General features: G+C 28.9%; 4 protein-coding genes across 4 annotated transcripts in view; all 4 read right to left on the bottom strand.

Annotated features, from left to right (window-relative positions):
• LOC126778169 (equilibrative nucleoside transporter 3) overlaps positions 1-7,399 on the bottom strand; it is a 37,322-nt gene extending 29,923 nt beyond the window's left edge. The window contains exons 1-2 of the mRNA XM_050501618.1: positions 7,252-7,399; positions 5,030-5,161 (exon numbers count right to left, since the gene is read on the bottom strand). Of these exons, the coding sequence (XP_050357575.1) occupies positions 5,030-5,129 (100 nt within the window). The 5' untranslated portion in view covers positions 5,130-5,161; positions 7,252-7,399. The remainder of the gene's footprint in view (positions 1-5,029; positions 5,162-7,251) is intronic.
• A 2,438-nt stretch (positions 7,400-9,837) lies between these two features.
• On the bottom strand, positions 9,838-11,664 carry LOC126778222 (gastrula zinc finger protein XlCGF17.1-like). The gene has a single exon (XM_050501700.1). It carries the CDS (start codon positions 11,038-11,040, stop codon positions 9,961-9,963), a length of 1,080 nt encoding a protein of 359 aa, XP_050357657.1. The 5' UTR covers positions 11,041-11,664; the 3' UTR covers positions 9,838-9,960.
• Positions 11,665-13,678: 2,014 nt separating this feature from the next.
• LOC126778231 (uncharacterized) lies at positions 13,679-14,735 on the bottom strand. The gene is made up of 2 exons (XM_050501715.1): positions 14,151-14,735; positions 13,679-13,971 (listed from the first exon to the last, which is right to left on the bottom strand). Exons 1-2 carry the CDS (start codon positions 14,638-14,640, stop codon positions 13,967-13,969), a joined length of 495 nt encoding a protein of 164 aa, XP_050357672.1. The 5' UTR covers positions 14,641-14,735; the 3' UTR covers positions 13,679-13,966.
• Positions 14,736-16,680: 1,945 nt separating this feature from the next.
• On the bottom strand, positions 16,681-17,896 carry LOC126778227 (zinc finger protein 761-like). Its single transcript, XM_050501708.1, has one exon. It carries the CDS (start codon positions 17,766-17,768, stop codon positions 16,731-16,733), a length of 1,038 nt encoding a protein of 345 aa, XP_050357665.1. The 5' UTR covers positions 17,769-17,896; the 3' UTR covers positions 16,681-16,730.
• Positions 17,897-21,981: the final 4,085 nt, after the last annotated feature.

Genomic DNA, 21,981 nt, shown 5'->3' with positions numbered 1-21,981 from the left:
CAGTCTTATATCATCAGATCATATAAAAACCTTTTACGGTAAAAGTACCTAATGAAAAAATATATAAAAATTTATTTTTCAAGTTTATTAATTAATTATTAAATTACTAACTATCATTGCCAACTATTTAATTACTTTATAAACAATTCCAAACAAATGTAGGCAAAAGACCCTTTAGGCAATATGAAGGTAAAAATAAATGCAATTTACAACACAATGCAGCCTGAGAATCTCTCATTAACTATTCGTATCGAGATGAACTGTACTGTAAACGTCGTAAAAAAATACTAGGAATGTGTCGTTACTACATTTCATAATGTTATTTTGTATTTGTTTTCTTTGATTTCTAAAGAACAACAAGCTGTATATTTTCTTACTTAAAAAAATAAAAAAATACTTGAAACTAAAAAGGATGACAAATTCGAAAATTACTCAGCTACTATTTTAACATTTTAAACAGAGAATTTCTAATAAAAAAAAATTACCTCATAAAAGCAAAATAATTGTATATTCTCAATTAATAATTTGTATGTAAATCTTCACATTATATTTATAAAAAAAATTCGCCCAGTATTGCTGAATGTATAAAAATTAAACTATAGCTGACCCATTGCTCAATCGATCACGTCTGTCGGATGAGAAAGATTAGACAATAAACTCCAAGGAAACGCCCATTTAAAACTAATCTTCACATACACATGTGGACGAACAGTTATGTGTGTTGCCATTATATTATTCTGTTTGAATAATACTACATAATATATTTGAATAAGAAATAATTGATAATAATTTATCGTCGTATTATTCGCGTAGAGAACAGAACCATTACTTATTACACCGTGAAGGAATAAGATAATTTCATAAGCACCTACCAGTTATCACCACAATCCCCAGTATATTGGCCAGGAACCAACCCACCAGGAAAAACTTTCTCCAAGGAGAGTTGTTGCCAGGCATCAAACCAGGTCGTTAAAATTTGCCAAATACTTTTTAATTTTTTTATAGAATAGGAAGGCGAACGAGCATATGGGCCTTTGATGGTAAGTGGTAACGAACGCCCATAAACATTGGCATTGTAAGAAATGTTAACCATCGCTTACATCACCAATGCGCCACCAACCTTGGGCACTAAGATGTTATGTCCCTTGTGCCTGTAATTACACTGGCTCACTCACCCTTCAAACCGGAACACAACAATATCAAGTATTGCTGTTTTGCGGTAGAATATCTGATGAGTGGGTGGTACCTACCCAGACGAGCTTGCACAAAGCCCTACCACCAGTAATATCTGATGAGTGGGTGGTACCTACCCAGACGAGCTTGCACAAAGCCCTACCACCAGTGATATCTGATGAGTGGGTGGAACCTACCCAGACGAGCTTGTTCTACCACCAGTAAGAGTTCATGCAGTTTAATACCCAATTAATGTAATAAGTGCAAGCGAATAGATTTGATAATAATTAAATTGTCGTACGGTGACTACCGGATCTTATTTGTAAATATTAAAGACTGGCTTTCATTCCTTTAGATAAAATTTATATTATATACTTATAGCCATATGCAATATATATAAGAGTCTGTCAAGTCTGGCTTCGGATACGGACTATTGACTAAGCGTTATATAAAAAATTATCACGTGGATAACGGCAATGCATGATCGTGAATATATTGCCCTTCTTTACTGTAACAACGATCAAAGACAGTGTTCTTTCGAAATCGATATTCTAAGATATATAAGATTGATTGTAAATATACTATATATTCACTTAAAATTTTTCAAGTTCAAAAGTAATTCTAAGTAATAATAATTATAACTATTAAGTTTTATTTTGTTATTTTTGTTTGGTAGCTATTGACGAGGTTTAATGTTATCAAAAATCAAAGAACATTTGGATCTAAAAATAGCAACATGCTCGAAATATGTAAAATCATATAATATCTTAAAATAAAAAAAAATTTTTGGTCTAATTCGACCACAGATCATATCCCTTTTATTTAATTAGACAAACTTGGCGCAATGAAAACGCTTATATATTATGCATATGCTTACAATATATTTTATTTATCTTTCTCATTATAAAGCCCCAACGGATACTGCTAGTTAGTTATATTATTAGAATACACAATTTAAGTTAATTTCAAAGCACATATCGTGCCCTTGTACCAATTAAGATAAGCACCAAATTAACAAACAAAGGAGACAGAGATGTTTATACAGTTATATTTACTAAATATTTCATGTTTACAGGAATATATAACTGATATTTTTATTACGAAAGTATGCAGACCCGGACTTATGATCCATTGCCTCTAGAAACTGACATTTGAGAACACCCGATCCGAAGAAAATAGAGTAACATTATATTATTTTTGGCTTGGTGGCTGGCCGGATCTAACGGATTTGAATGAAATTTGTCATGTAGATTGATAGGCAGGAATAAGTCCGGAAATAGTACACGAATCACGATACACTTCTTTATAAAAACAAAACCGATCACCATTTTGATCGATTTTGTTTGCAAGCGATAAAAACTAGTATATTAAAAAATTAAAATTGAAAGTAAAAAATATTTTTCCTCTCCTTTGTACACAAATCGATGTTTTTACTGCACAAAGACGTATCCAGCAGTGTTTAGTTACGACATTACGAGTACATAGTATTGTTTTGTGGAACAGATAACACATAATATAATAACCTAGACCAAACATTGAAATTCAAAACTCATGATCTCATATGCGTTACGTAAGAACAGATACGTGTTATTTGAATAATAAAATTTATCTTTAGTTCATTGCAACAAAAATATCCTAAAAATATTTATTTATTTATATAGTATTTCTTTAAATTGTATTAAATTATTGTTTTTTTTTTTAAATATTTAATGTCATAAAGATCAAATTTAAAAACATAACTTTCCATTCACGTATGTTTTTTTTTAAACACTGAACTAAATTTCAAAATATTAAAAGAATTCGTTCATGTAACCTTCTTTCTGCAGAGGAAATACAATTTTTTGATTATCCAAACCCTTTCAATTTCCGAAAAAAAAAGTATTACTTGGGGAAGGATAAAATTTCGTTAACTGTCAAATAACTTATTTTCATAAACATATGTATATAGCATATATACATATGTATATAAAGGTTTTCACTTCTACAACAAATTGCTAAAGCATAAATATAATATTTCGTCAATATAAATTATTAAAAATAAAAATAAAATAAATTCATATCCTAATATATCAGTTTCGTAAGTTAATAAAATCGTTTCCAAAAGAAGGATTATTGCGTCGGCGTTATTTTTATTCAGCAGATACAAGTTTACCGAATTTGGGTAACCACGTCATCTATATAGCCTTGATTGTCAATGCGTTTTCATTATCAACGGTGTACGACTTACGTATACTAAAATGAATACCTACGCCTGTTCGTTGTAAATTATAAAATATGCTTGGGATGTTATCATTGCCATAATGTAATCAAGACAGTTGAAACGCACACAAAAAAAACAAACATTCGAAATTTGAATTTGCTAATTTCGATTGTTTGTTTTTTTTTTATAATTTAAACCGAAAACTTTTAAATAGTCCTTACACACAGTCTTTAGAATATTTCTAAAGCGTTAAAAACCCGTCATAGAAATAAATACTTGCATAGTTTGTTATGTGGTACTCTATCTGGCGGTACTATACTGGCGGTAGAGCTCTGTGCAAGCTCGTCTGGGTAGGTACCACCCACTCATCAGATTTAACATTTCTTACAATGCCAATGTCTATGTTGTGTCATGTTGATCTATTATGTATCGTTATGTTTTCTGTCTTTACCAACTTTTATTACAACGCGCTTATGTCTATAACTACCATTTCAAAAAATTTGCATTTGATAGCCTATTTCTAGAGGAAGGTTATTCATCATCACGATACGATCCACAAGCGTAGAAAACGGGTGAAATCCCTCGGAGAAGTAAGTTTTTACAAATACCTGGCTTACAATATCAACGTAATATTCGAACATTATGCTTAATAAAAACGTGATAAATTCACCTTATCTTCTCCTTGGTTCTGCGCTTTAATCTCGTATAAAGGTCAGTGTGATAAAGGTTGTTATCACCAAAATACATACACCCAAATCAATGAGCTGAAAAGCGTACGTTTTATGGGACATAAATTGGAACATTTTTCTTTGCATTAAAATGATTATTTCGTTCCAATGGCGTCCATAGATCACAATCAAAGAATGCGGGTTCAATTCCGTTAAGCGAATACTGAAATTTCGCAAGCTTAGAGTGCACATAATATCAAGCTAGGCGATAAAAGATAACATCGTGAGGAAACCTGCAAGTGTCAGATAAAATTTTACTGCGTGTATGTGTATGTATATCCCCAACTCGCAGTGGAGCATTGTAATGGTAAAACCTTCAAATCTGGAGTAAGTTAACAGAGGACGCTTTCTTTAAGCAAAGGAAGCGACTAAGAATATTTTTTGGAAACATTTGTATTGCTAATTGTTATATAGAAATAAATAAAAATTATTTAACAACTGCTTTAAACTAAGTATTGTGTACAAAACCAGGAAAAGACTATGACGAAGGATTTCTTTCAAGTCATATATATTGCACTAAAAGTTTAATAACGAAACAACCTCGTAAATCTCGGAGGATATAAATATCGCAAGAGTATTAGCTCATTTAGATTTCTAAGCCAATACACCAAGGGAGCTTAATAACAGAGCGTTTGAATACCGATTCAGAAATGTAAATTAAAAAAAATTTAACTAGTATCCGTCTTGATAAGGACCACCCATTCACCAATTATTCTATCGTCAAACAGCAATACTCAGTGTTTCTGTATTCCGGTACAAAGATTAAATAAGCCAGTGACGTTAATGGCAAACGCAACTGTAAATCAATGTAAGGTCAAGTTACTTTTACACATTTAATAAAGAAAAAAAAGTTCTTAACCAAAATGACCATGACTGACCTTAAAACATTGGATTTTTGGCTTAAAATAGATATAAAAAAAAAACTTACGCCTTTGTCCGGGCATGATGACGCCGCTCCGCTCAGAGCGGAGCAGGCTCTCGGCCTCCGCACCGCCCTGGTGTGACATTTCCATCACACCCACTATCATAAAACTGTTATGTTCATCTGTGTAGCCTCAATCTGCAAAGAAAATAATATTTGCACTAAACATATCTATAAATACATTTTATTCTAATCATTGTTTAACTTAAAGCCTTAACAATGCAAAATTTGAGTTAGTTTAAAGTCCAGCTAATTCCTTAGAAATATGAGTATCATTATAATACTGCCAATGGTTGTAAATATTAAATAATTTATGATAAATAAGTTATCAACTCAGGTAGCAACTCAGGTAATAACAATAAATCCTATTGATTTTGTATATTGTTTCTATTATTTATTTATTTTTTCATGCAAATATAAATCTGTTAAACTGGATGCGGAAGGCGGAGGACAGGGAGCTTTGGGGCACCTTGGGAGAGGCCTATGTTCAGCAGTGGACGACGATTGGCTTTTGATTGATTCTTTTCCACTCACTTTATTAGAGGAATCACAATAAATAAAGAAAATTTAATCAACTCAACTGTCCATTGACCTATCTAGTAATAAATTATGAAGCTAACAGTTTAATCATAATTGAATGTTGTATCTTTATCATTCATGATACAAATACTATTTAAGTCAGAAATACATATTAAAATAAGACTTCGCTTGCTCAATAACAAAGTGCAATTGCTAATTTTCACTTGAATTATATAAATATAATACAATTTAAGATTTCTGATATTTCTTGCATGATAAATTATAATCCTTTCTACTATAATAAATGCAAAAGTGAGATTGTTCATTTGTTTCTTACATATTCACAACCTAACTACTTAACGGATCAACATTAAATTCTACACATGTTAACAGAGTTACAGTAAAGGACAGGGTAAGTAAAACCTACACCTTCACAGATAGGGGAAGCCATGGGTAGAGAATAAGTATGATCTTGTAACATATTAAGAATTATAGATTTAATGATAAAAAGCTAATAATATAATAAATAAAAATAAATGCTAATATGTAGAATAATACATATGAAAAATGGTTGAACAATAACATATATATTTTTATACATGACATTGGCAGAATATTTTCTGCTAAAATAGCATAGATACATGCCAGAAAAGGAAAAAAAGATCAATGTGTTAATATGTAGTATTTAAGTCAAGTGTAAGCCAACAATAAAAAAAGAACTAAACTTTTATTGATCACAACATAAGTAATAATAGAATATTTTAGTTGACAATATTCTGTCTCATTTAAAGGAATGTATTAAATATAAACAAGAGGGATCAATCTTTTTTGTTGCAATAAATAATAAGCAATAGTTGTGTACCAGTAATTTTTTCAAAGAATATTGATTAATTATGTGAAATATCTTAAACTATATTTGCTGTTTTCAATTGTCTACATTAATTTTAAATGCAATAAGTCATGACACATGTAAGGGTAGGATGTGTTTTGAATAATTAATGATTCTGACAAAGAGAATTGCAAAGATTGTGTCAGTCATACATATTTTCAAACAATATTGAAGATCTTGTGCACTTTACTGCATCATTTTGGTAATACTTTAATTTGTAATTCACATAATTATGCTACCAGCTTATGCCATAAAAAAAACTTCTACACAATGTTAGTAAATTTTTTAGTATATATATTTTACATTTATATATTTATATTATTTTATAGTAAAGCTGCATTTTTTTTACTATTTTCTTTAGTATGTACGAAATATATTGGTTATATAGTATTCTAAATAGAATATTTACCCAATATAAATTAGATAAAGTGATACAAAACGAAATGTCGCAAGGCACTAAATTATTAAACTTTTTTTCGTTAATTACAATTAATGATGAATAATTATTAATGATTTTTAAAAATTTCTAGGATACGCATTAATTCTATAACAATGTTTTAATCAAAGTACCTAAAAATAACTACCTTACGACAAACGGGATCATCAACAAAACGGTAAACTACTCAGACCCAGATGAAACTAAGCGTTAAAAACAATGTAATTAAAATATTATTCGAAAAAGCTTTCGATCAATAACATAGTTCATGTAAAAGTAAAATAAAAAATAACTAAATATCTTAAAAATGAAAAGAACTCATTACAACGTGCTTTCAAGAGCGCGTGGTTTTTGTATCTAGTTTTCTAAAAATCAAATACTTACCAAGTCGTCCAATTCAACAAAAGTGTCTGCGCTTAATTTTTAACCATCCATTAATTCACAAAAAATCTTAATTATATAAATTAATAGGTTACTTTGACTGCACGTGTACCTATATAAAACACGACCGCTCACAATCACGTCGTCGTGTTTCGATGACTTGAATCTTAACTATGAGGAGTTATGACAATATTTTAATATTAATCTTTTCAATGTTGCCTGCCTGCTAGATACTCTGTCACTTTGAAGTCTGTACTATGTAGTTATGCACTATGGATTGTAGGAATAAGGAGAAGTATCTTTGTGTATAAAAGTGTACCAACATATGTTTGAAATTTAGATGGCGCTACTAAAACTAGTAGTGAAATTTAAAGTAGCTCTTGCAATCGGAATTTGAAAAAGAAAATTAGGCCTTCAAAATAAGTTATTTTCAAAAAAATTGAAATAATGCAATTTATAAATCTCATTCATGATTATAGCTTGTAACTACAGTAGCGTTAGTAGGTTTTATGGCAATTTATGGAATCCTTAATTCAAACATTTTGGAAGATAAATTTTTGGGGGAAGATATGAGATACTTCTCCTTACATTTTACACAGCACACCATACATTAATAATTCGTTTCTTCACATTTCAGTATGGTCTATTGTAATAATAATCATTTTATTAATTACATGTTTAAAACAAATTACATATTTAATATATTGTTGAATTCAATTAATTTTATGAAATATTAAGGTACATTTTAGTGGTAATGGCAAGAATATTTTAGACTTCAAGTAAACGGAAATGTTCCTTCTTAGTCTGTCATCAGCGCAACACCCTCGTTCTATTTTTAAATTTTTGTTCTAATTTTTCATAAAATCTCTAAATCCTCTCTTGTTAAAATTAATCAAAACAAAAGTCCCATAATAAAATTGTAAACCACTTGGCGACTATTTTTGCAGTATGGTAAATTCAAGCTTAGCGTATGAAATACTTTTATACATTAATTCTTTTTACTTCGGACTATTCGCTACGTGTGAATTAGGAACATTAATTCTGAAGTCTGTATTGATTGGAGGAAAATATGATGATATATATCATAAAAGAACAAGGCTGGGACAAGATTATGGAGTACTGGTAGCCCTTTTTATCGTCGAAGCTGCTAGACTTTTCTTAGGCCGTAAAGGAAGTCTAAGCGAAAGAGGTAATTATCTAAAATCTATTTATAGTTGAATATCACAGTGTACATCTTTCTTTTTCAAAGTAAAATTAGTGGTAAAATTCTTATTTTATTTACTGTTTTATAATAATTATAACATTTATAATATAAAATATAGAATTTTTTTACTTTTCCACAGATGTACCAGTAATGTTTTCAGTACTTCTGACAGTTCCTTCGATAGGAGGTGTTGTGTACTTACTGAAATGGCAAGTAGTTATTTTAAGAATTGAGTACATTTGGTGTACACTCATGTTATCATTACAAATGCTGGAATTCATGTTTGCGTCCATGTTTATAGTCACAATGTGTAGAGGTCCATCATATGACTAGTACATTGCTTTTTGTACACATCTAGCGGTCCAACTTACTATTTATATCTATACATTTTTCCAAGTTTTAGCATTTTTATTAACAATACAATGTGCCTGGGACAAAAAAAAGTCATGAAACATAAATATTTATTAGATTTGATAATTAAGATTATTAATTTAATTTGATAGATTTTATATAAAATCATTAATTAAATGGGTAAAACATAATTTTTACAGCAACAATTACTTTGCTTTCCTAAATCTTAATTATACAATATATTAGCTAAGACTTGTATGTTACTAGTCTATTTACATTTATTTATTATTTTAGTGTAGATATAAGAAATTATTTATCCTAAATATGCTAGACCAAGGGTTATAATACAATAGGGTGATAATGTAAAAAAAATAATTTATTTAAAATAAATTTAACCATCATCTAATAATTTCAATTCAATGTAAAATGTACAATTTCATTCATTTAAATTTTAGAGATCTTAATTTATAACATTCATAATAGTAATTTCTACTTAATGTGTACTAAGACCCTTAACAATACAATTTTTAATTTTTACCATAAATTATAGATTTGTGTTGTGTTCTGTGTAAAGTCATATATTTAAGAAATGCACAATAGACATAAGGTAAAGTTAATATTTTGACCATAGAATCTTTGGAGTACCGTTTGTTATTGTTTTACATTTTTACCAAAACATAGTCCCAAATTAAGAAGCACAGGACTGTTCCTATAGAACTATTAAAATATTGTATTGCCTAGATGTATTATCCTATCCTTGAGGATATGTGATTATAAGTGGCCTTTTTAAAAGCCTTACATGTATAAAATTCTTCCATTGTAAATTTAAAATTGAGATGTTACACCAAAGATTTACACATTTAAAAAAATATATTTAAGAAAAATTTACCCATTATTAAAATTGTGTATTGTGTACTGTATATTTATTGTTACAAATGTTAAATGAGTTATTAAAGGATCTAGTCAAACAAAGTAGTATTTCATGTATCCCTATATAATTATTTGAATAATATACATATTATATTTTTTACAATTTTTTTTTTTACACAATTTGAGTACATGATTTAAATAATGTTAGTATTTTTTAACATGCCAAATATTTAAGATTTTCAACTCAGTTATTTTTATAACTAAATATTTTTTTTTCCCATGTTGTATTATATTTTATATTCAGGTTGCAAATATAATGGCATTCGACCTTTAGCCATTTTTTCTCTTTTGTGAACTCTTAGCTCATGCCTCATAAGAGCTTTCCTAGTACCATATTTGTTGCCACAAGTTTTGCATCCATAATTTTTGATTCCTACATGATCTGACGTAAAATGTACAGCCATGTCATGTTTTGTATAAAAACCTCTACTGCATTCAGTACATTTAAACGGTTTTTGTTTATTATGTGTTAATAGATGCCTTTTTAAATTGCTTCTTGTTAAAAAACTTAACTGGCATTTATCACAAGAAAAGGGCTTTTGTCCTGTATGTGTACGCATGTGTATTTTCAAAGACTCTGGGAATCTTCCCCTGTAGGGACAAATTTTACATCGAAAAGGCAAATCAAAATTGTGCAACTGTAGATGTCGCACTAAATTATCCTTTCGATACATCTTTCCACAAACATCACAAACAAGGTGTGATGCTGATTGATGACGAGCTAAGTGCTTTTTATACAACTGTGTTGTCAATAAACCTTTACATACAGGACATTGGATGCGAACATTTCTGTGTTGTATGCGACTATTGTGCATTACTAATTCACTCCAAGTTAAAAAATTTATGTCACAAATTTCACATTTATATTTTATACTTTTTGTTCTTTTACATTCATTTCCTTTACAACTATATTCACTTAGACTCTCTGCATCATTAGTGCACATTATGACTTCAACTTTTGGCATATCTTGTTTTCTAAGAAGTAAATTGCTTTCTTGAGCTTTCTTTCGAAATAACATTGCATTCTGAAGAAGATTGTAACAACTATTACATAGATATTCTGGGTAACTGTCTTTTTCAGATATCTCAATACCTCCAAATAATCTGATAGATTCTATTATATCTATTGTTTTTTTTCTAAATATTGATATTGAACCATCAAGCAAACAAATTCTGCATTTACTTTTTTTATATTTAATTGAATCGGCGTCTCGTTCATTTACATGTTCCTCGTCTAAATCAATTGCAGAGTTATTTAATTTAAGATTTCTTTTTAAAATTTTCAATTTAAAATAAGATGATGCCATTTTAGAACGCGGCTCTAACGCTTATCTTAATATATTATATTTAAGTACTTATTGATTATTGAGTTACATTGATTGTACGGCAAGAATGATTGTAACAGAATTGGGCATCGAAAATACAATTTATATATTTTTTAAATGTCAAAGTCAAAACCGTACACTACCAGAATCATAATCGTAGAAAACAGAAATCAAACATTTCATCTGATTTTTAGGCTAACAAAAATATTTTTATTTACCAGTATTTACGTTGCAATCAGATTCAGACTAGTGTTCGGCAGACTAGTCTGATTCTGTCTGCAGTAGAAAGACTTGTGTCGCTCGCTTGATTCGCTCGCTCGCGAGTTAAAAACTATATATATATCGTACTAAAAATGCGAGTATATCAGTAGCTTACCATTTCCTAAACTGTATCTTTACGTACTAGTAATAAGATTTAATTCAGTTAAGCTCAGAACAAGAGCGAGTAACGAGCGATGCAGATTAGTTAGATGTATAAAAAGATGCAGTGCTGCCAGACTTTAAAAATCAAATTATGTGATTAGGACCCAAATAATAGCAAAGCCCTAGAAAATGTAGTACGCCATAAAAACATTTTAATAAAAGCATTTAGATGGAAAATAATAAAAATTAAATAAATATTTCGTATACTATTAATTTAGAACATTAATTTAATCATATTTATTTTTAAACAACTTACTGAATTGAATTAAACTATAAGATTAATATATATTAACATAAGAATAATATAGCTGGTACTTTTTATTGGATACTTATATATAAAATTGGAAATTAGAGTACAATTGCGTCACATAGCTATTTTTGAATATACATAGTATGTGACGTGTATCACATAGCTCAATAACAAATACTTAACATTTAGTAAGCTTAAAATAGCTTAATTTAGTAACTTCGAGCTGTTCTCACTCTGAGCGAGATATATCTTAGAGCGAAAAGATATATAACTCTCTTTCTTCTTAATGATAAGTTTTGCGCAAGTCTAGTCTGCAGTACTGTACGATAAACGTCGATAGACTATCGACAGTCATTGACTGATACTATCGATTACCATTTTGTGCTATCGTTAGGTGATTTTATCAATACTTACCACATCTCTAAAGGTTTTACCGGAGTCTAGTAACTATCGCGTAGAATATTTCATTCACAAGGGGAAAGAATACATTCATTCGTACATATTTTTTCAGAGAAATTAAAATTAGTGCTCGAAGCTGACAGACATTAAAGGAAATTGCTAAAGCTTATCTTTGCATTTCAGCTACACCGTCCCTTTATTACGATATTTTTTCAAAAAGTGGTCAAATCCTAACTGGACGCCGAAACAGGCTTAAGGCGTATAAAGTAAATATATGGTTATTTTTAAAACCCAACATACAATGTTTTGACTAAAATTAGACGTTTTTGATTAAATATTATTAATTATTTGTGTTGATTACTAAAGGTTTTTATTTATTAATGTTTGGAAAACTATCGATAATAGTTTTAGGCTAAATATCAATAGCTATCGGAAATCAAAACTATCGACGTTTAAGGTACAGTGGTCTGCAGATCTCTGCAGATCAGATCTCCAAAATCTGTAAATCCTGTGGTCCAGTAACACATTTACATAGTAAAAAAATAAGGATTCTTAGTCAATTAATTATTTATTATTATTACCATTCTGTTTCCGTTTAATAATAAGTAATACTTGATTTACCCACTTCCCGTCAATTAGGGAAGCTCATTGTGTCAGTCGATGGGCGTCACTGAAAAAACAATTTATTTGACGTTGTTACTACTCCAAAAATTTTCCTCAAATGTATTTATTTATGTAAAAAGCCGAGATGGCCTAGCGGTTAGAACGCGTGAATCTTAACCGATGATCGTGGGTTCAAACCCGGGCAAGCACCATTGAATTTTCATGTGCTTAATTTGTGTTTATAATTGATCTTGTGCTTGACGGTAAAGGAAAACATTGTGAGGAAACCTACATGTGTCAAATTTCATTGAAATTCTGCCGCATGTAGAATACACATGCAGCAGAATTTCAATGAAATTTCAAATCAATCCGCATTGGAGCAGTGTGGTTGAATAGGCTTCAAACCTTCTCCTCAAAAGGAAGATGCCTTAGCCCAGCAGTGGGACATTAACAGGCTGTTACTGTACTTACTTATGTCGTAGTTTTGTAAGCATTTTCTTTCAACAATATTTAAGTATTTGTTACCAAGTAAACAAATGTTGAGTCATAATAAAATTTATTTTTACAATTGTAAATAATTTGATAGTGGTACTCTATGGAAAATATATGTTATTTAGAAGTGTGTATTAAACGACAATAAACTTTAACATTAATAGAATTATAAACCTGAAATTGGTACATTTATAAGAAAGGTAATTAATTATTTTCATTAATATTTAAATTCTCAATAATATTTTCACTTAAATATTAATATAATATTGAAATGGTTAAACCGTTTTCTGCATATTCTCACCTTAATTGCCAAAAAATATACTCTATCTTATCATCAGCTTTAAGCTTATTAAATTATTTTCAATTTTATTTATAGTTTGGTAATGTATGTTTTAAGTATTATCTGTTTGTAGTGGATTATATGTAAATCTCAATTTTTCTCTTTTGTGTACCCGCCTTTGATGTTTCATCATAGCATTTCTATAACCAAATGCCCGTCCACATATGTTGCAAATATGACTTTTGATTCCCAAATGATCAACTTCATTGTGTCTTTGGAGTTTCAGTTTGGTATGAAAAGCTTTTTCACAATTATCACATTTATGCTGTGGCTCTTTATGTTTTAACAAGACATGACTGTTGAAGTTTCCTTTAAAGAGAAATCGTGCAGGACATTCTGTGCACATATATCTGTATTCACCTGAATGTGTGCGCATATGACTTTTAAGACGTTCTGCATACCTACCCTGGAATGGGCAAAGTTGACACTTATATGGATAATCATTAGTATGCCGTAGTTTGTGGTTATGGTAGCCTACTCTCAGTCTGAATGTTTTACCGCAAATGTCACAGATATATTTGTGATGGTTAGGGTCGTGCATTGTCATATGTATTTTATAGTAAGATTTTCTAATAATTTTCTTACATGTCTGACATTGGACTTTCAAATCTCTTTTATCTTTTTCCTTTTTAGTCGGATTAATCAATGAGTCAAATTCATTCTCATTATTCTTATTTTGCAAGAATTTTACATCACTAAATGGATCATCCCAGTCATCACAGAGAACATTGATGTCAGGTTGATTTTTTAATGTTTCATTTGTTTTTTTTGCTATTTTCCTGAACATGACTGCACTTTTTATGAATTGATAGCAAATGTGACACAAGCATTTTGGAAATGTGTCATTTTCATTTATTTCAATGTTTGCAAATAGCTTTAAAGCTTCTGTAATGTCGTTTGTATTTTCCATGTCGAAAATAGATATAGCACCGAACTTAAGACAAACTCTGCACTTGGAATTTTCTTTGATTATTTCTTTTGATATTGGTGCATTATATATATTACTGAAGTACTTATCTGTATTCGCGTATATTTTATTTTTAGCCATTTTCATTATATAATAGGATGTCACCATTTTGAATGTGTAATTGTGTACTGACGATAAACAATGTGAAGAAGAGATAAAAATAAATTATTTTACTGTTTTTGTTTCCAAAACTAATGAATGACGTTAATGTCATAATATCAATGTTTTGACAGCTCCAACTACCTACGTTTTATCATAGTCTTACAGACTAGAAATGAAAATGAGTTTTTTTAAAAGAATACTCAAATAAGTATGACTTTATAATTAATAATAAGCAAATAACAAAAAACAATACCATTAATTAGTCTACATGCTAACAGAAACCAACTAAAACGATAAATTGCCTTTGACAACTAATGTTCGAAGCATCCAAACTTGGCGTCAAAAATACTAGGCAAGTAATATTCATCTTCTGTGAATATATTCCGGCACAAGGAATTTATACATTCGGTTGAAGAATCGAATATTTGAAGATAAAAAACTTTAACAGATCTATTAGTCAGGGGAACTACACGATATATGATCCCTATATATATATGACGAGCCGGTTGGCGTGGTTGGTAGATACTTGCCTTTCATGCTGAAGGTTGTGGGTTCGATTCCCACCCAGGACAGACATTTGTGTGCATGAACGTCTGTTTTTCCTGAGTCTGGGTGTAATTATCTATAAAATTATGTATTGAAATGTAGTATATCAGTTGTCTGGTTTCCATAGCACAAGCTTTGTACAAGCTTCACTTGGGATCAGATGGCCGTGTGTGAAAAATGTCCCAGGATATTATTATTATATATAGCCATCATTCTAGGTAAAAAAAACTTTTTCGTTAAAAACAGTCGAACGCGTCATGTGTATAACAATATTCTGACGATTTAAGCTTAAGTGGAGTGGAAGGTTAACAAACTTGTAAAAAAAATTAATTCGTTTTAGATAAACTAAACACAAACATAGGACTTTTTTATAGAATAGGAAGGCAGACGAGCATATGAGCCACCTGATGGTAAGTGGTCACCAACGCCCATAGACATTGGCATTGTAAGAAATGTAAACCATTGCTTCAACAATACGCCACCAACCTTGGGAACTAAGATGTAATATACTTTGTGCCTGTAATTACACTGGCTCACTCTCCCTTCAAACCGGAACACAACAATACCAAGTACTGCTGTTTTGCGGTAGAATATCTGATGAGTGGGTGGTACCTACCCAGACGAGCTTGCACAAAACTCTATTAACCATTTTTGTTACTCGGCTTGTGGAGACTGTCTGATTATATTTTTCCGATTATCCTTTATTTTTTTCCTTCACAATAAAAAAAATCTCGATCACGTTCGAGAATTTCTAAATGCAATTTTTTTTAATATTTGGCAGATTAACATATTCCCGTCATCGGAGATAAGTAGATTTTAAACAATATTAATATTTGACGCGTTCGAATATTTTTACCGTTTTTTTTAAACATTTTTGGAAATTTGAAGATGCTCTCCCACTATTAAGGGTATATTTAACACGCTAGAAAAAGAAGAAGTGTATATTTCACTTCATGGCCTTCCCTACAATAATATATAAACACATACATATATATTTATTTATTTTATTAAGCATAAGTTATTTTGTAAAGTATAAGCGTTAGTAGCAACTATATAATATTGAATTAAGTATTGCCAACTCTTGGAAAGATGTTTCACAATTATCTTAAAGCATATTTTTGCTTTTTAAGAAACTTGAAATGAAATATGTACAAGTCTTGATGTATACGATGTTTGTATTATTAAAACAGTTATGGCATCATACAGTTTTAAATATAAGTACTGAAAAATATTATTCAGCCTGTACCATGCCATGCATGTACATTATTACATAGGATAATACTGTTTGTGCATCCTGGTTAGTAAGTACCAGCTACTTGTCAGTTTTTGTTTTATCAAACAACATATTATGTCTAGAATTAACCATCAAATTTTCTAACTATTAATATTAGTTAATACAAAATGGATTGAATAAAACTATTAAAATAAAATCTCATTTTTATTTATCTTATTAAATGTTTTTAAATATGGAATTATAACTTCTATTTTTGTTACAAATTTATTATTGTTATAAAATATAAGTATATTATGATTATGTAAAGCATTATAACTTAATTCTTATTTTCAACTTGTAAATATGATGGCATTCGCGAAAACATCATTTTCTCTCTCTTATGAACTCTTCTTTGATGTTTCATCATTGCATTTCTATATCCAAATGTATTACCACATATATTGCACACATGAGTTTTGATGCCCAAATGATCCACTTCAAAATGTCTCTGCAGAGCTAGCTTTGTGTGGAATGCTCTTTTACAAGTATCACATTTATGCTCTTTTTCTTTGTGCTTGTTTAATATGTGACTGTTTAAATTGCTTTTAAACAGAAACCTAGCTGGACATTCAGTACACATGTATCTATAATCACCTGTGTGAGTTCTCATATGTGTTTTAAGAAGTTCAGCATATTTGCCTTTATATGGACAAAACTGACATTTATAAGGAAAACCATTTCCGTGACGTAGGCTGTGATTGTGGTATGCACATCGCAGTCTAAATGATTTACCACAGATATCACAAACATATTTATGATGGTTAGGGTCGTGCATTGTCAAATGTTCTTTGTAATATGATTTGTTTACAACTTTATTGCACACATAACATTGAACTTTAGAGGTAACCTTCATTTTGCAGTTCTTAGATTGATTACCCGAGGTGACAGTAACTGGCCAACTTTTTAATGGTTCTTCGTTATTAATTTCTTCAGAATATTCATGACAGTCCATTGATACTTCAATAGCCTCTTCTTTGATCGGACTTTTTAAAAAGTTATCGGTTTGTGCCGCTATTTTTCTGAATAAATTTGCTTCTTTTATAAATTTAAAACATATCCTACAAAGATGTTTTGGAAAATTGTCTTTTTCAGTGACAACTATATTTCCGAAAATTCGTAAGGCCTCAATTACATCGCAACTTCCAGAACCGTAAATAGGTACAGAACCATCCTTCATACAAACCCTACACATCACACGGTCTTTATGGTGTAATGTTTTCGAGTAAGAATCGTCGCGCAAGTTACTATAATATTCATGAATATCTGTATTTTTTCTATTCCTTGACATTTTCATTATATAGTACGCGGTAACCATGTTGTTATTTAAAATTAAACTTTTGTAATCTGTTAAAATTATATACAAGTAGAGAATAGATAAATCTTTTAAATTCTAAAAAGCAATTACGTATTCTACATTTAATATGCTTTTGTTTTTGTTTGTGAATTTGTTTGACACTAATTTGACAGCAATACAGGTCTACCAACTGTACGTATAGTTACATTTTGTATGTAGGTATATTCCATTTCATGAATATCTTTTCGTGTAAAAAAAATCCCTTCCCAAATTATCAGTCTATCCAATGTAGTTTTTTTTATTTAATTCCACCTGGCATAATCTTTTTACTTTATTATATCAATTTATACATGGCGCTAGTCATTATGTCATATTCAAGCGGCTCTGCTAAACGGATAATTGGTTTCATTATTCATCACACATCTTATAAAGGTCTTATGAGTGATTCAACCGGTAAGGCCGTCAGGGCCCTATAAAACTTTGGCCATCTTAAATTAACGTGACATAAAATTTTGTTATTTTATGCTATTATTATCGTGATTTCAACGTGATTCTTATTTTTTAAGTATAATAGCAATGCCCATTTCTTAAATAATTATTAATATTCCTATTTACTCCTCTAATTAAGTAGCGTAAAGTTTTTGTTAGGAGTTTAAACCTGCAACTTTTACATCGCTAGGGCGGCAAGTTCAATAAAGAGATCATACAGATTTTTGAATATTGACTTAATACTGTTAGAAATACTTATTTGTGTACTTCATTTAATATATTTAATAATTACATTTCTATATTGTATTTGATTTAATAAAAATATAATCGGTTTCAGAACGTCATTGGTATCGTTTGGTAAAAAAAGTAAAAAAAATAGTTTAATTCCCGCGCATATATAAAAAACGGAGAACTGAACGATTGTCATCGAATTGACAATATATGATATTTTGTTATAATTAAATTTAAAATATCTCATAAGTTATATTAAAGATATTAAAATTAACACCTAATAAAATTTATTACTTCTACTGGTGTATTTATTAATACGATTTTAAAACTAACGGACTGATACGCGTAACCTAAACCAGTGGGTCTAAAAACTTTAAATTTTGCACAGTAGCTTTTTATGGAGGGAAACGAGCACTAAGGTAGGATTTTTGGAAACTCAATTCCCTTTTCCCCTTAAAAAGTTAAATATAGGATATTAGTTTGAATGCAAATTCGTAATTTTTTCATAAATATTGTAATTGGTTTTTAGGCTTCTATTTATAAATAAACACAATTTAATTGCGTTTATAAAACGTTCATCCTCCTTAGTGGCATACAGTAATATATTAAATATATAGATATAAAATAGAACAGTACCCAAAATAGAGAATGAGGGACTTATTATCAAGACAAGTTTCGTAAAAATAAACTGTTTAGTCTGTAGTTTAACTATTTATACATTAAAAAAGTGTGCCTTCTTATAAAATACATTTACGAGGTGGAAATGAAAATACAGACAAGTTGAACTTAAAGCAATTTTATCTATAAAAAAAATAAAAAATAATCCTTTCTAATATAAATACAATCACAGACACAACAAACAAACCGGAAATTAAATAAATTATTCGAATTGCTACTTTGTAATTTTATACATTGTTATTTATTCAAAACATTTTCTTTTATAATTGCATATGTTTACTAAATTAATATGGTTTTTTTGTACATTTTTTGTAACAATGTCAAAAGTATGACTAAACAAATCACATAATACAAAAATTGTTGTTCTAATCTTTGCTAGATTAAATTAAATAATAAATAACTATAGAATTATTTAAAAAATATTGATTGATTTGCATACAATAAGACAATGGTTTAAAATATTAATCAATAAATAACACAAACAAAATAATGTAATAATAATTTCTCAAAGCACTTATATAATAATAAAAATGACTACACCAATTTATTTTTATAAGGAAGATAATAATTTTTGTTATCTATATAGTTTTTAGGATATATTCGTTGAAATATAATTGAATATTATGTAAGTGATACCATCCATATTATACTATTATAAATTACAAACCTTTCTATTTTATTACACATACAAAGCTATATATTTCTTCTACGTGTGCTTTACAAATACATAACAAGAAATTAAATGTTTTATTGGATAGTAATTTTTTAAATCATACTTTTTTTGTTAATTTTGTCAATTTCAAAAAGGTATTCTGAGTCAACATTACAATAGTTCGTTTACAATATAATCTTTATAAAAAAAGAAACAAATACAATAAGCCTATTCTAATAATAAGAGGAGTAAAAATAAATAAACACAACGTTGAATTGGTGACATTATTGGTCAAGATTTTAAATAATCTATGAAATATATTATAAATTCGTGAAAAAATAATCAAAAACTGTTTGTAGTGCTTGTTATTGGAATGTGTCAATGTAAGGTTTCTTTAACTTTAATCCTCCTACCATTGGAATATAATGATGAGAAATTTGATTCTATTTATATTTAAGTCAATTAAAATAAAAATTAAAAATAATAATAACTGGTTCTGATTATTTTGGTATACAATCTCTAGATTAATTAAACGGGATTCATAGACTTCCTTTTGTTTTTAAATAACATTAAAAAAGAGAAGACAGTTTATCAATATTAAATTAAATTTTAGGTAATTTTAGATTTTACATGAATAATAATATATTAATATATATAATGTGACAGATATATTCATCATATCAGAGGATATATTTATACTACTCATTTATATATTGAATTTGAATATAAATATGCAAAACCAGAAGCGGAACCCAATTTTTTTAATTTAACCTTTTTGTTTCATAACTGTATATGCATCGAAAAGGGGTTGAAATAGTTTTCGTGTACATTTATAAAAGCACAGTATACTACATTCTATAAATATTTTAAATAGTATATTATATATTAAACGAATAATACTACAAATTACATATTTATCGCTTTATGTGGCTTTTGTTTAAGTAGTATATAAGCTGTAAATATTTCATCCTAAAATATAAGTATTTTGGGATTTTATTGTGAAAAATATTAAATAGACTAGACCCCATTAAAACAAAGAAGAACTATCAGGATATAATATTCAATTTAATAATTATCTTTGCTTATGTCAAATAAATTTGGCTAAGTGTCAAACGGCTACAGATAATAAATACAATAGGAGCTTGTTACAAACTTTTTACTGATTTTTATATAACTAATCAGTGTTACGCTTTTTATATATTTTGGCATTTAAACAAGAAGCAAGAATATGTTCAATATTATTTATACGGTTAATTCGTTGGGGTCTTAATATTAATAAGTACAATCTATCAATACTATGAAAAGTATGTTATCAATACAGAAGATAGGAGACAGGAGTACATAAAATATGTATATAATAATTATATGTTTTGAGTATAATTTCCTATGATTATTATTATTATAATACTGTCGTCACTTGCGACCACTAATGAGGTATTAAGCGATAATTGAATTAATTTATTATTTTTTAATCTTTTATTTGAGAAGGAGATGCAATTCATAGACAGACTTTTAGTCTATAGCAAAATTTATTAACTACAATTTTTCATGTTATTTAAAATTTCAATATTATATAACTTTTAGTGTAAATTAATTATACATTGGTATTGTACGATATGTTTAAAAATAAAAATGTGCATACTATTAAAAAAATTGATTACTTGACTAAAAGTCCGTTCACAAATTGTCTATAGTGTTGGACATTAGTGATAGTTTTATAATAAACGTGTAGAAAATCAAGTGCTTTATAACTAGCAACGATATAATTAAATTACTAAATTGGAATTATAACTAATCATCAATACGGAATGTCATTTAGTTAAAAGCTTTTAAACTATTAAACACGTTTAACCCTGACAAGTCTTAATAAATAACACAAAGCTATTCTCTGCTCTAATCTGGCAAACTTGAGAAATATTAATATTAAAAGAGGAACACAAGTTATACAGCCTATTCAAATCACAAGAGGAACAAAAGACAAACAAATTTGACATTGAAATCAAGTTCAAGATCGTGTATAATCTATGGTTATTAATTATAGATGATGAAATGTGGAAGTAAAATTAATTTGAATTTTAGTTAAGAACAGAAACAATTCTGAATAATAATTAAATTTATATCAATCGATCTTTAGTGGAACGATTAGAAATTCGCTTGGACTATGTAAATCTATGGTTTGTTGAT

Source organism: Nymphalis io, chromosome 25 (assembly GCF_905147045.1).
Source record: "Nymphalis io chromosome 25, ilAglIoxx1.1, whole genome shotgun sequence".
In the NCBI taxonomy this organism is placed as follows: Eukaryota; Metazoa; Arthropoda; class Insecta; order Lepidoptera; family Nymphalidae; genus Nymphalis; species Nymphalis io.
Note: the sequence above shows the minus strand (reverse complement) of the source record. Positions and strands in the feature narration are given on the sequence as shown.

What these genes read in the sequence shown, in the direction of transcription:
- LOC126778222 (XM_050501700.1), bottom strand. Translation starts at nt 11,040, where the DNA reads ATGGCATCATCTTATTTTAAATTGAAAATTTTAAAAAGAAATCTTAAA.
- LOC126778231 (XM_050501715.1), bottom strand. Translation starts at nt 14,640, where the DNA reads ATGGTGACATCCTATTATATAATGAAAATGGCTAAAAATAAAATATAC.
- LOC126778227 (XM_050501708.1), bottom strand. Translation starts at nt 17,768, where the DNA reads ATGGTTACCGCGTACTATATAATGAAAATGTCAAGGAATAGAAAAAAT.